We start from the raw sequence: 16,018 nt of genomic DNA, 5'->3' as shown, positions 1-16,018 counted from the left end.
TTAATATGGTTCTTGCTTCTCTTGATTATTGGGCTTTGACCCTTCTAGATACCTGCTCATACTTGGTGTGACGACATTATGTATATATTGGACGAGTCTTGTTATTGAACCTCTTGGAAAATGGTGCCATGAACGTTATTGACATTTGAACCTTTAAATATCCAACTTGATACTCTTTGTATATTGTTTAATTGATTTCATGTTTCTGTTTCAATTGTGTTGTCCTTTACTTGAGAATGACAAGTTGGTGAATCTAAGGGCTCTGGACCTATAGTTTTTGCACTACTAAGTTATATACTTAGCAATAGTTGTTTCCATCGTAGGGAATGTTCGAGAAGACGCTTGAAGTTTTCCATTAAAGATGGAGATTTTGAAAGCCTTAATGAAGTTCACACTTGCATATAGGCATATATATTTTGTATAAACCTCGAGACTTGTACATGATCCATGTGTTGTATATTTAAATGAAATTATGAGCGCTGATTTGGTCATATCACCATGGGTTGTTATATAATTATGGCTATACTTTTTTATCTTTTTGGGGTGTGTAAATTCAAGTCTTGTAATATACTAATTTACTATATATTTTGAAATTTGTATGAAGTATAAACCGGTTGATTTTGGTACTCAAAAGTTGGTAATATTCTTGTTACTTATTCCTTAAGTGTGAGGATAAAAATATATGCATTAAAAGCTCGTCAATTATTTGCTTAACAGATTTTGGGAGGGTCTTTTGTCATAATTAAATTTTCAATTTTGACATCAAATAAATGTTTAAATGGGAAAGATGCACGTCCTTAACTAAGTTACTCGTTTTGAGTCTAATCGATTTACTAGATTAAAATGTATATGTCATTGTCAATATCTTTTTAATGTCGCAAGTATGAAATTAGGTTTCTTGTAAGTGGCAGTATCTCTTGGAAAGGGTCGCTACAACAAATGTGCATTCAAATACAACATTTGTAAATACATTGTGACATCCAAACATGACAAGTGTAATTACTAGATTGTGTAATTATTAGGCTGGTAATTACTACCCTAGTAATTATATCAATTCCAGTTATCATGTGACATTCCAATCAAACCCTAAGAGGTGTACCCAAGATTGCATAATGTCAAATGAGGTTCTAATTAAGTCTACGATTTTCTATGTGTACCTACATAGTATATTTGAGTGGCCAATGTGGATTAGGCCGATGTAAGTATTCTTTATTACCCTTAAGAGTTTTGTCGAAGGGATCATATAGAGAAAAATGATGAGTCTCTTAAATATTTTCGAACTTTCTCCAGTTAGATAGATATAAACTTAGGAGGACGATATTAGTGGGCGAAAAAAGAGATGTCATACTATAAAAGTTAGTAAAAAGAGGATTAATAAGCAAATGCAGGTAACTATTATAGAAAAATTTCTATAGAAACAGATGAAGTTAAGAGAAGCATCTCAGAAATAATCCCTAGCTAGAAGGAAACTTAGTATCTGAACATGGAGAGTTTAGTAGCCATGAGATTAGAATTTCCCGACTATTAAAGTAAAGGGGTTATATATAGACTAGTTTAGAAATTATGGAATAGGTTTATAGCCTTAGAGTGTAAATTTCAAACCTAAGGATGGTGATAAGGTGGACGAACTAAGCCAAGTGTTGGGAATCAAATAGTTATAAAAGAGTAATGGTAATATATCAATCCATTCATACTCTAGCGTATTCCTCAAATATCTATCATTATAAGACCTTTTTGATGTCTCAGACATTAGCATTATGTCCATCTCATATACTCATACACTTTAGATAGATTCACATTTATGCTTAGCACCCAGAATAAGAGTAGAAGACTTTAGCCCACTGATCTCAATCTTACTCCATAAAGTTATGAATATCATCCTCATGATATGAATGTATTCACATAAGCACTTATGTCTGATAGTATGCTTAGTCTCGCGAAGTTGTGACCCTCAATATCTAGAGAAATAATGATATATCATACGTATTCTTATATCACATTTGTCAAATAAATCGTACTAATAATATTTTGCTCTAAGCTCTTTTAGTGATCCTTTTTCAAGTGTGATAGTGATGGAAATGATGTGTAGTATTCCTAAACAGGAGCATGATCAGAAGTGTTGCGAAGTTTGAAACCTATCATTTGCATTGCTTAATGCATTGTAATCCTATTCTTATTTCATGCCCAAATACTTATATTTCATGTCAAATACTAATGTTACATGTGAAATAACAAAGAGATAAGTGCACAAGATCCTTATCTTGCCGATATAACTCTATAGCTACTGCCACAAATACCATTAATGTCCTTAAAAGACCATTGTCCTCACCTCATAAGAGTTGTATCATCTCGCAATTTGAAATAGCTAGGAAGAAGCCAAGAACTAGAAATAATTATTTTTGGAAATTTTAAAAATCTGGAATTTATTTTAGTTAGGAAAAGTGAGTTTTTCGTCGACTTCAAACGGCCATAATTACTAGGTCAGGATGAGTTATATGTACTTCCAGATATGGTTGGAAAACTCTTGGAATAATATTTCCAAATCCATTGAGTTTACGCGATTCCGAGTTCTTGTGAGAGATTTATGCCTTTTGGAAGTTGAGTTGTTGCAATAAGGAAAATTCAGTCCAAATCTTTTAAGGGTAGTTTGGAAATAAGTTAGGGTATAAACAGAATTAGATCAGTTTACGCTTTTACCAAAATACTCTAGGGGTTGGAGAAGAGAGAAAAAAAGAGAAGAAAGAGAAAACAAAAAAGATTTGTAAAGATCGTAGAGTTTACTTGTAGATTACATCAGGGGTGATCCATACAAGGTATGTGAGATAACATAGCGTTGGGTAAGTTCACCCATGTGCCAATCATGATTTATTTCAGTTGATTTACGTTCTTGAAAGCTTAGAAATCGAACTTTTGATGGGTTTTTTGAAGTTCAATTAAATTATTCATTTGTTGATATCGTTGAAATTTATTAGGCCTGAATCCGTGATTTTAGGTTTGATTTTGCGTAGAATCTGACATATTTTAATCATATATCAATTCTAAGTGTTTGGGAAAAGAACCCGTGGAGTTTAGAGGTAAAAAACTAAGAAGAAATATCATCGGGTGACTCCGCATGGAGGACCCACTACGCAGGTTTGAAAATTGTATTTTTGCGTCACAGAGCGGTCACAGACCGTTCTGCCTCAAAAGTATTTTTTCAAGAAGAATTTGAATACATCTCCACGTCGCGGAGCAGCTTTCCATGTAACGACCTGTTTAGTCATTTTGAGCAGTAGAGTTTATTCTGGTAATAGCTGTCTTGGTTGACGGATCCCACGACGTACTGTCATGGGCACGACGGACCGTCGAGGGGGTCTCGTTCCAAAACACTTAGACTCTGGAAAAATTGGGTACTGAGAACAACTCTCTGAACTTCGCGACAGAAGAGCAGGATGGACCGTTGTAGGCACGACGGACCGTCACAGACTCTATAATAAAATTGAGTCTCTGAACTCTGTGACGACTCAATAAGACGGACCGTCGCAGGCACGACGGACCGTCACAGGCTGCGTAACCCTGACTGGGTCGGATTTCTGTTAAAAGTTTTTAAGGGGTGTTTTGGACTATTCCTGCTTATGATTATAAAGTTAGTGGTTTAATGTTAATAATTCAATTACTTGGGGGTTAAAGGAGATAACTTTGAAATAAATAGTGGGTTAATTTTACCATCTTTTATATTTAATTATATGGTAATTAGGGTAAAGAAAAAGAGTTGAATAAGGAAAAATAGAAAGAACAGAGAGAAGAGGGGAGGACGAATGAGAGAGGGAGAAACGAAGAGGAAAGCAAAGCATTGGAGAAGTAGATTGCTTGATAACGAATTCTTTGGTGGAAGTAGGTTATGGTTTATGCTATTCCGTAGTAAACTCTAAATTGCGATTGATCTGTATTGGGTAATTTTGTAAAGTCTTCTATATGCTTAATTGTGTTCTTGCATGATGTGATTATATAATTGTGATGAATTAGCATGATGAGGCTGTTGAATCTTAAACCTTAAAACCTCTTTGTTAATGATAATGCCTTGGTATAAAGGAAGGCTTGATGAACAAAAAAAAAGAGAGTAGAGGATCGGAGTGTCACGTTCCGACACCAGGATAGTTGGGGATAAGAGTCACGTTCCGACACCAGGATAGTAAGATGAATGAATGTTGAGGGGATCGGAGTGTCACGTTCCGACACCAGGATAGTAAAGAGAATGAATCTTGAATAATGTTAATATACTCAGGTTTGAAGAACCTAATTCCTAATGAGTATGGTGTGGAGGCTTGAGTCCTCATAGATGTGCTTGGGTTGTGGCCAATGGTTATGGTACTTGTTGTTGTCACCTGTTAAGTGTTATGGTTGATTTTATGTTATTATCTGATATATATTTTTTGCTATTTTGAGTTGGCCGAAGATACCTACTTAGTACTTGTGCCTTGTACTGACCCCTACTTGTATGTTTTCTCTTTGTTATTTGTGGAGTGCAGCAAACGTACCGTCGACTTCAACTCAACCGCAACTCTAGCCAGTCTTCATCACGTCAGATTTCAGGGTGAGCTATTGTTCCTAGCTCGGACTGGATTCTCTCTCATTCATGTCTTGATGTCTTTGAAGTTCGGACAAGGACCATTTGTTTACTTATTTTAGCTTCCTAGATACTCTCAGATTTAGTAACTTGAGGATAGATGTTCTTGTGGTGATGACTTCCAGATTTTGGGGATAGTAATTGATAAATTTTAGAATTTATTAATTGATTTCGTTAATGAGTTTTAAGTCTTCCGCATTATTTTCTGTTTATTATGGTTGAAATGTTGGGGTTTAGATTGGTTGGTTCGCTCACATAGTAGGATAAGTGTGGGTGCCACTCGCGGCTCGTTTTGGGTCATGACATTCCAACAGTGATGTCTTAATTGTTTCTCATGATTAATGATCTAAAATCATTCCAAAACATCATGAGATCTTTCCTATCACAAATCACGATCCTTGAATCCATAAATTCAATTCAAGGTAAGTTACGAGTCAAGTAAAGAGAAATTAAGAGTCAAGTCAAGAGCAGTTCACAAAGTATTTAGAAGTCTCTTACTGTTTTAACTTTGTTTTAAGACTTGAGTTTTGAGTTCAGTAAAGAGTAAAAGTTGAAGCTCACTTCTTCAAAAGTATATGGGGACTATGTATTCCCAAAGAGTTAAAAAAGTTTTCACATTCAAATAAGAAAGGAAACTGAAATTTTCAAAAGATCCATTGAGATAGTTTTTCAGTAAAGAATAAATGTTTTCACAGTTAAATAAGAAATAAACTTAGATTTCTGAAAGAGTCTTTATGCTAGTTTTTAGTAAAGAGTGAATGCTTTCACAATTAAGCATAAGAGGAAACTAAGATTTTCCAAATAGCCTTTGAGCTAACTTTTTGAGAAATTTTCTCAAACCACATAAAAAGTTATGTTTTAAAACATAAAGAGCTAGTATTTTTTTAGGAGTATTATTGAGCATCGATATGGGGGAGAGTTTGGATAACTCACAACCCCCATAAACCATGTAGCCATCATAGGTAGAAAAAGGTCATACTTTTTAGATAAACCCTTAGTGTTTTTTAGCATAGACTAGTGGATCCACTTACTTAAGGCGTCTTATATGACGACAAAATATACGAAAATTTTGGAAGCATGGGTGATACGTTGTATCATCACTATAACTCTTAAGTGATGGTTTACACTTAGAGAAACTCCCACAACAATATTTTGTATTTTTATATACGTCAGAATTTTATTGTACTTTTATGTACAAATAGAGTTCATATTGTATCTTTGCATATATACAGAGTTATCATTGTATTTCTAAATACATAGAGTTGAAAATCATGTTTTAAAGATTTTCTTTACACTACATTTATTTACACTGCTTTATATTGAAATCAGTTGAGTTAAGTAAAGTCCAGGTAAGTGTTTCTTCAAAATATTTTCAAGCTTATGTTTTATTTTAGAATTCCAACTCGCATACTTATACAATTAATGTACTAATGTCAGTTGGCTTGCATTGTATTGTGATGCATATGCAGGTAGATAGGATAAATATTCAGCGCATCGTTGATCCAATGAGCATTCAGAGTCTGTTTGTGAACCTTATCATTTCGGAAGACCCCTTTTGTTGCTTTCAGTTTATTATGATGTTCTGGGGTTTGTCCCAACATTCGTGTTAGTTGTTTAATAGGCTTCATAGATATTCAGACAGATAGTTATGAATCTTTTAGCTTTGTATTTCAGATATTATTCTATGAGACTTGAGTAGCCATTTTTGTTAGTTTGAATGAATTCTTTAAAGACATTCTAAGATTTTTCATAAGTTCTTTATTTGAGATTATTTCAAAAGTTTAAGTCTTCGAGTGAGTAAGTAAGTCTTACCAAGGGTTCTCTTGGAACCAGTAATGGTCTTCGAGTGTCAGTCCCGCCAAGGGTGTAGGCTCGGGACATTAAAAGACTTAGTATTAAAGCACATAGTGAAGTCCTAGAGAGTCTATGAAGCTATGTCTATTGAGTACTAGTTATTAATGTGATTGCTCCACATCTATATTTAGGAGGCTGCAACATTTACGAATTCCTTCACTTGTTTCATATTCACTTTGTGTAATTGAGTTCATCTCTATATAATTTTTTTTCTAACTCGTGTATACGCGTAACCATTTCTGAGTTGGACTATTTTGAGAGTGCTTTCATAAGGCGTTCTTTCCCCGTGATATAAGAGAAGCAAAGAAATGGTTGACGACATGAGGATCAAGATGAGTATGTCCATTGTTGTGTTGTCTCATTTGCCAAGTAAGGAAGGCAAGGTAGCAATGTTTATAAAGGACATTGACCTAGCAAGACTAATGATCCATGCACAATAAGTTGAGAAGGATAAGTTGAGGGATAGAGATGAGTTTAAGAACAAGAGAGCTAAGACATCAAAAAATGAGTTCAAGCAGCGAAAGAATAATGTAAACCGGTTTTCTTTCCAACAGAAGTAGAAGGACCTGCTCCATCATCTGCAGGTGCACCTAAACTCAAGAAAAAATGTGTATACAATAGTCAGAATTCTTAGAACTTGAGATCTAGACCTACACATTCGCAAGGTTGTAAGACAAGTCAAAAAGAGGGTACTAAGACTCCTGCATATGCTAAGTATGGTAGAATCCACTCAGGGGTATGTCGTGATGACTCCCCTGCTTGCTCAAGTGTGGCTAGAATGGTCATTTTATGTGAGACTGGCCTAAGAGCAGGCAGAGTACTGGTAATGGCGACAATAGAGCCTAGTCTTCTTCAGTTGCTCCACTAGAAAGAGTTGCACCTAGAGGGACTACTTCCGCTACTGGCGGAGGAACAAACCGCCTGTATGCTATCAATTGTCGCCAAGAGATAGAGAAGTCGCCAGATGTTGTCACTGTATGCTCCAAGTGTGTAACTCTACGATTTATGATTTTGTAGATCCGAGATCGAGTTTATATTTTGTAACTTTTAATGTTGCTATGAATTTTGATGTTACTCCTTAGCAACTTAGTGAACCCTTTAGTGTTTCTACACCTGTTGGTGAATTTATTCTAGCAGAGAGTCTATCATGATTGTACTATTTTTGTTAATTAAAAAAGTACCATTGTTGATCTAATTGAGTTATAAATGGTAGATTTTACAAAAGTACCCTTGAGTCTAGTCGTTTAAGCACATAAATTTTTCATGGATTTCGAAAATTGAGTATCATTGAGAGAAGTAGTATCTTCAAGTTCTAAGTATTGAGTATCGAATTCCTAACCTTTTAGAGATTATATTTCTAATCATGGGACTATTACTTGTTACCCATGAAGTTCTTGATTTGAGTAATCCATGCTCATAATTTTGCATGAACCTATAAGTCAAGTACTCTTGAGATGAGAAGTGTTTTTGAGTCTTTCAATTGAGTAGTGCATGCCAAAATTCCACATAAACCCTCTGAGACAAGCATTCATGAAGCAAGTATTATTATTGAAGTTCTTTAGTTATGAATTGTTGAGTCTCGAGTATTGAGTCTAGTTACGACTATTGAAAACTTTGAATTAAGTCATTCACGTCCATAATTTGACATGAACTTTATTGCGAGAAGTCTTTTATAATATTTTTAAAATTGCTTTAAGACTTGAGATATTGAGTTGAGAAAGAGTAGAGTTTAGTTAATTTTTCTTAAAATTATACATGAGAACTGAGTCCAAGAGTAAATGTTTTCACATTTAATAGAGGAGAAAACTAAGATTTCAAAAAGAGTTTTGAGTAGTTGAGTAATATCTCTTTCTTGAGAAAGATTTTGAGTAATAATATCGAACCACAGAAAGAGTTATATTTTTAAACATATGAGCTGAGTATAATTTGGGAGTATTATTGAGCACCGATATATATGAGGGATAGCTCATACCACTGACAACTCCCATAAACCATATAGCCGACTTGGATTGAAAGGGTCATACTTTAAGATGATTCCTTAGTGATTTTTAGCACAAACTAATGGATCCACTTAATTGAGAGGTCTTATAACTTGTCACATAGGAAAGTTTTGGCAGCGTGGGTAAGACGATGTATCATTACATAGATCATAGGGATGGTTGCCGATTAAAGAAACTCCCACACAATTATATTGTATTTTTAGATACAGACCAAGTATTATTGTAGTATTTTCAATTCATTGACTTGTTATCTACGATTTTACATCTTTCTATATATAAATATATATATATATATATATATATATATATATATATATATATATATATATATATATATATATATATATATATAGACACACACACACACACATTATATTTTACTATTGCTTTATCCTTGATGTCATGAGTTGAGTACTTATTATTGAGTTGAGTGATTTTAGAATAGGTAAGTATCTCTTCTTTATCACGTTCAAGCCTATGTTTATCCTTTGGAATTCCTCTTATATGCTCGTAAATTCAACGCACTAAGTCTCATGATGTAGATACAAATATTCAGGGTCATTAACAAGAGATTCTTTGATACCACATGGAGTTCAAGTTAAATATTGTGAGTCCCTTGCTTCCGGAGGTTTCCACTTATAATTTAAGTTATACCAGTTGTTAGGATGTCTGGGTCTGGTCCCGACTTCCATCTTTGTTAGTGAGAGGCTTCGTAGATGAACTGTAGAGTTTTAGAAGTCTGCTAATTTATTATATTAAATGTTTTAAAGACATAAGTTGCCTATTTTATTTGGAATTGAATAATTTATTTTTATTCAGAGTTCTTCATCTGAGTTAAAGTTTAGTAATTGATTTTCATGAATTTTTATTATGTTTTAAGTTTTGTATCTTTGAGTTAGTCTTCCTCTTGTAGTTAGCCAGGATGAGGGTTTGCTTGGGACAAACAATGGTTCTCGAGTGTCAGCCACGTCCAGGTATAGGCTTGGATCGTGACATTAGATACAACTCAAATCCTTGTAAAAAGGAATCCTTCTTTACCACATATTGCTTGTTCTAGTGGTCTATATCAATTTCATTATGCAGCTGCATATGAATATGTTTCTGTAGATGTGTTTACCTTCTTCTTGCGTATCACTCAAGACTCTTCTCCTTAGACTGGCCGTAGTTGTGTTAAACCTCTCTAAAGTTTAGTCTAGTCAAATTTGAATGGTATGTAACCACCATTCCTTATTTTAACTTAACTTAATTACTCTCTCTTAGTTCATAATTCAACTCATCAACCTGTTGTCACTACAACAAAAACAACTTTTAGCGGCATTAAATATTGACATAAATAAAGAGTATTAAAGTTTTTACCGGCATTACTTAAGTGTCATTAGAACCAATGTAACTAGCTAAAAGCTTTAGGGACATATACAAAGAGTGTCAATTGCCGCAAAATAATACATGTTTAGCGGAAATTAGAAATTAATTATCGCTAATGATCATTTTTATGTGTTGTGTCCAGTATCATTCTCATTTGAACTTAACATATTGAAATAACAATGCTCTTTTGTATCGATATCTGAATCAACACTATTAGAAAATTTGACATGATATTAGTGATGATTTAGGAAATGAATTTTACTATTGGAGTTAAATTTATTTTATAGACAAATTGATATGATCTGAAGGTGTAAGATCATAGAAAATGGAGGAAATGTTGATATTGAATATAGTATATTTGTCTTATGACATGAAAATAGTATGAACATTAATCCGTGGTATTTACTGAGGAACATGAGAAGATAAAACTAGATGAAAGATACATCAAACTCATGCATAATTGCAGTAGCAGTGATTGCTACGATCACATTTGCAGCAGCAATCACATTACAAGGAGGCAACCACGAACATAATAGACTCCATATTTTGCCTTATTTTTAGGCAAAATTATTCATTACTCCCTGAATTTGAAACTTTTTATTCAATGTACACCAAAACTTTATTTCGTTTTAATTATGCCCCTGAACTTGTTTATTCATCCAACACATACACCTTTTTTGATCGATCACTACGACCGTGTCTACACGCGCACGACACCTACATAAATATTTTGCCAACTAGATAATTAAAACTTCAAGACCAAATTTCAAACCTTCACAATTCACATCGATTAAAGCTTCTCAAAGAAGCTTCTCCGCTTTTGCTCTAAACCTCTCCGCTTTGCTCTAAACCTCTCACAGTTTCAAAGAAGTGTAATCTCAGACGAACTTCAAAACTTTTGGCAAGTGTAATCGACGGAGTAACGAGTAGATTTGGGTCAGTTGCATTCTGGAGTAAAGGCTTGCTAGATTTCGTGAAGTGTTTGGTCGATTGGTGTCGATTGGTCGATTTTCTTTGGATCTTGTCTGAAATTGTAAACATGAAAGTGATTATCCAATCGATTTCGTGAATGCTTGATGTGTTATTTTCTGTTTTACTTTACTTTTTCATTCATATTTGCCCTATTTTTGCTTAAGGTTTCTCCATGATTTTACTAGGGTTTCGCCATAGTCTCCGATTGAATTTCCAATTACGGGTCAGATAGTTTTCAACAAGAATTTTCATTTAATGAATGTATTATTATGAATTTTTTCACCTTATTCATGCATGAGCATTAAGGTTTTTGATCATTAGTTCAAAAATTAAGGCTTTTTAGTAAAATAGGTTTCTGGTATTTTTAAATGGTGGGGTATTTTGTAATTTCTTTAAGTATATTGTGTGGGCTGCCGTATTATATGTTGATGAGTAATATGTCTGCTATACTAAGTACCAATTGTTGCTTCTGTTTTGGTGTTATTGTCTATATTTTGGTTTTGTTGCTTGCATTCTACAATATACTGATTGTTATTGTGGTTATAGGTTGACACGTGGCTTGGACGCTGACCGACATTGATTGTGGGTGAAGATTGTATGTGAAAAACACATGGTCTGGTCAAATGCGGGAAAATTGAGTTGAGCTAAATTATATCATAGTCAAATGTGAATGAAATGCAGCAAGAAATTAAGAAATGACACGAGTGAGTTGAAGGTTTACATGGCCAAAGCAAGGCAGTGGTAGCGTCGGTGGTGTGCATGCATGAAAAATGTGCGGGTGGATTCGGGTGTACTTTGATGATATAATGCATATACAATGTTTAGACATTGTTTTCGAGCCAAAAATATGAAGGGAAAATGCAGCAAAGGGCCGAAATCCAGTCAACTCAAGTTACATGTCAAGCACATGCGGCGGTTACCTTTTTGAAGGTAACCGCTTGAGTCTAGATTCATTGTATCTTTTGTATGATTTTTAATTCAAAATTTGAATGCTTCTTATCAGTTGGGGATGTCAACTAAAATATAATTTTGTGGGTTCAATTTTTGAAATGTATTAAACATATGTCACAACACTATACAATATAAACACACAAGGCTGCCACATGTACCATAAATAAACAGTCTTGTGTGTGTTGGACGTTTTGGGGATAGACTTGTTATCCCAAGGGTGAAAGAGAGAAGTTTAAGTCTGAAATTTCACCAAGACACTTAAAAAAGTGAGATTTTAAAAAAGGTATCTAAGGATGCAATCGAATTGTGATTGTGCCTTAAGTTGAAGTCGAAGTTTAAGTTTGATAGAATTGTTGTTCCAACGAGTGAATCCTTTGTATTGGTTTTGATTATTAATATATAGGTTGGGCTTTCCCGTATGTTTATGTGTGGATTTCATTGTTAAAGTTTTGGAAAATAATCTAAGACAGAAAAATGTCCTTGGAGTTTAGGCAGAATAGGTTGTGAAAGGGACTGATTTGAGTGGGGCTTGACTGTCATCACATTGGCTAACCTCTTGCATAAAATTTAGGTGAAGCAATATGCCCGTGAGACAACCAATAATACGGATCATATGGTTCCAATGAACCAATCTAAGACAACATTGACTTCAAAAATTCCTCACACGCAGCAATCATTTAACATGATGTTGAAAGAAATCAGCCAGATCAAGACCTTAACTTTATTACCATCTATAGCAATATATAGCAATACTATGATAAATTTATAATATGTATTAAAAGTGAATTATGTATGTAATATATAAGCATTATATTTTTTTTAAAATATATTACGCCTATTTAATAAGAAATTGACACATTGTATTATAAGTGTACTAAAATATACGATAAATGTATTATTTATCAATCAAACTTGAAATATATGTGTTTTATAAGTTGTTCTCTATAATATATATTAAAATTGTATTAAAAGTGATCAAGTGAAAAGAAATATTATTAATATAAATGGTAAATATTTCTTAACATAGTATATTTATTGTACGTTTCCCTTTAGCAAATTAGAAAATCTTTAGAAACTTAAGCCTATTGAAACATTTATAATAATATGTAATTGCAAATATTTATTTATGAAAGGATCATAAAAGTAATATATAATTTACTCATTTGAAAAAATTGAATAAGAGTTAGCAAAGTTTTGATAGTTCTAAATAAAAATTCCCCACACACAGCAAGCATTCAGCTTGCTTGTTGAAAGAAATCAGCCAACCATTTCATCAAGATCTTAGCTTTATCACAAGTTGGGTTATTCAAATTAAAAACATGTTGTTCCCCTTGTGTTTCCTTGATCTCCACTTCACCTTTCCATCCACATTTCTTAAAGGCCTCATAGTATGTCCAACTTCTGTCTCTTCTAAAATCCTCCTCTGCAATGCATATCAGAATGTTGGAGCAACAAAGCTTGGATAGAAAACTGGGACGCGCTGCTGGATTGCATCGAGGGTCATCACTATTGGGATTTTCAGGGAAAATATACGATCATGTTCTATTTGGTTCATTGTTTCCGAAAAGGGGTGAGTCAATGCCATTTCAACGAGGTTCAACTTATCTCCAACTTCAAGTTTATGATCTTCATCTATACTTGCTTGCATCATGATGATATGAGCAATGTTGGCTCCTGAGCTATTACCTGACGTGACAGAATCAATACATTTTCAGTAAATCAATCAATCTGCTTATGTTTGTTCTCCGTTAGCAAGTAAATACTTTTAACCTTGAGTATGCATATCTCCGACATCTTAACTCGTCTTTATAATGTCAGTTAAATACTCCAACTTACAAATGATCATTTAGACACCTTTGAAATTTATATTTCACATTTGCGTAGTGTATCCAATAGACACAATGAAGGTGAGTTAGAGTGTTAAGTTGTCAGTTGATCTCAAGTTGATGAGTCTAAATGTGCAAACTATCAAAGTTTGAATGATTACTTTCTAGTTGGGTCAAATTTGAGTATGTTTTTATATATTACGATAAATTTAGAATTATCGGATCAAAATGAGTTAAAACAATGTAACCTAATCAATCAAAACGCAACCAAATTCCAAATATACAGAAAATTTGGGCAATATATTGAGCAGGTTGCGTCAAATTTGAATGAGTCATGTGAATCAAATTTGGTAAGTCAAAATGAGTCAAGATCTTACACAACCAAAATTTACTTGGGTCAAAATAGGCAAGGCAATGGGTCACAACCCAATCAAGTCAATTTTTACTAAGTTATAAATATTTTATTTGTTGGATTTAAAAAGATTTTAGTACCTAAAAGAATTTTTTTTATTATCACTATATATTTAAAAAACTAAAATTAACAACAAATTTCATTAATGAATTTGGATTACATATCAGCCCAATTTTACTAAATTGAAATGAATTTAGATAAAACAAATTGAGGTAACAAATAAATAAATTGAATTAATTGAGTTTGATTTTGTCACCCTTACCGCATCAAATATAAAGATTTGCAAAATTTAAACTGATAAAACCTTACCCCTATATCAAGAATCAGGTTCTAAATAATTTGCTTAAGAAGAAAGCAATAAAACAAACACGTTTGTATAAAACCTTCCTCACTCAAGGAAGGAAAAACCCAACTCTTTTTTTATTAACTTTTCTTACTCAATTACAATTTTTCAATTAACTCTAATCGAACTCTCAACTCACAAGAAGCCAAATCCACTTCTTGCTAGCTAACTCGCAAACACTCTCACTCCACAAGAAGTCAAATTCAACTTCTTGTTTATAATCATACAAGCTCACGAGCTCACAAACTCACAAGACGATCTTTGTTGCCTCTCTCTCTTTCTCTCACCTTTCTTCACTTTTCTTCTCGATCGTAAAGACTACTTTTCTCTAGCTGGATATCTCTGTTTATATAGGCACTCCATCAACAAGTTAATAACAAAATTGTTTGCTAATATCATCTTTGATTAGAAAAAGTATTTGTCTACTTTGTTAATTTGTATGCGTGAAAACTAAGTCTTTCTAGGAAGAGACGCATGACAAAATAGAGTCCTTGTGCATGAATGTAGAGTTCTTTTATGGAAAGGTTTTGCCTTTTTCTGCGCAAGTCTTTTATATCCATAAATAAGTTTTATTTCGCTGCTTTCTTAAATAGCCCTGGTATTTTGAACCTTCCAAAATAATGGCAATTTGATTATTCCGAGCACCTGTATAGAAGTACTTGGTTCTCATATTTTCATCATCAAAATACAATTGAGTCATATTAACTCTCATCAAATTCCCTCTTTTTGATAATGACAAATATAAGTGTTGATAACTCAACTTTCATTCAATAATGATAATGATATGCGCATATACCCTTCTCCCTTTTGATATGTCAAAAAGAACACATGAGCAGGAAACAAATGCCAAGATATACACTATAGCATTAGGGACAATAGTTTACAACTTTACACAAACAAGCTGATACCAAAAACAGCAAAAACAACCATTAGCCAGAATGTCTACACAAACTAAAGAACCATTACACCAAAATACTAAGCAAAACACCGACACGCAAAACCAGTTTTTTGTCTGAACAAAAAGCAAGAGAAACGAAGAAGGAAAAGACTTTTAAGCAGGAGGAGCTAACAACTTAAAGAAAAAGATCAATTGATGTACCTGACAAAAAAAACTCTGGAGAAATCAGCATAACATTTCATCCATGGTTCACTTCCCTGAGAAACCCATTTCATAATAGCCCACAAATCATCATAAGAAACCCATTTCATAACAGTCCACAATTCATCATAACACGCAAGAATTTTGTGCTTCAGAGCTAATCGATACTCAACAGATACAGCAACTACATCAGTTTCTGCAGCTACAGAGTGGACATAAGTCATAACTATCATAGTAAGTAGAAAATGCCGATTACATCACAAATCAACCGCCATGGAAATACACAAGGAATGGAAATCTCTGGTTATTTTGGGCTATTTGTGGCAAGTAAAGGCGTACCGGTACATTGTTCTCCGATAAGATGATGATAATTTACGATTTGATGGATGAGATTATGAAGAAGAGATGCAAGATCCTATTCATTTTGTGAAAAAGATGGACAAATTTATTTTGTCAAAATGTCAGGCATACGCAGAGATTTGTTGGATTTTATTTGCTCTAATTTCTTACCATAAATAGATTTTTCTTTTAGAAAAATGTTTTTTGATATTTTGACAAGTCATTTTCTTGTAGAAAATATTTGAGGACTC

General features: G+C 33.5%; 1 protein-coding gene across 1 annotated transcript; it reads right to left on the bottom strand.

Annotated features, from left to right (window-relative positions):
- Positions 1-12,983: 12,983 nt before the first annotated feature.
- On the bottom strand, positions 12,984-15,652 carry LOC138348923 (probable carboxylesterase 12). Its single transcript, XM_069298524.1, has 5 exons — positions 15,429-15,652; positions 15,331-15,341; positions 15,228-15,230; positions 13,282-13,434; positions 12,984-13,171 (listed from the first exon to the last, which is right to left on the bottom strand). The coding sequence occupies exons 1-5, from the start codon at positions 15,650-15,652 to the stop codon at positions 12,984-12,986; spliced, it is 579 nt and encodes a 192-aa protein (XP_069154625.1).
- Positions 15,653-16,018: the final 366 nt, after the last annotated feature.

This window comes from Solanum lycopersicum, chromosome 5 (genome assembly GCF_036512215.1).
Source record: "Solanum lycopersicum chromosome 5, SLM_r2.1".
Classification (NCBI taxonomy): domain Eukaryota; kingdom Viridiplantae; phylum Streptophyta; class Magnoliopsida; order Solanales; family Solanaceae; genus Solanum; species Solanum lycopersicum.
The sequence above is the reverse complement of the archived record's forward strand: the minus strand, read 5'-3'. Positions and strand labels throughout refer to the sequence as shown.

Coding starts and splice junctions, on each gene's coding strand:
- LOC138348923 (XM_069298524.1), bottom strand. CDS start 15,652: ATGACTTATGTCCACTCTGTAGCTGCAGAAACTGATGTAGTTGCTGTA. Junction 13,172..13,281: donor GAACCAAATAGAACATGATC/GTATATTTTCCC, acceptor TATGCATTGCAG/AGGAGGATTTTAGAAGAGAC.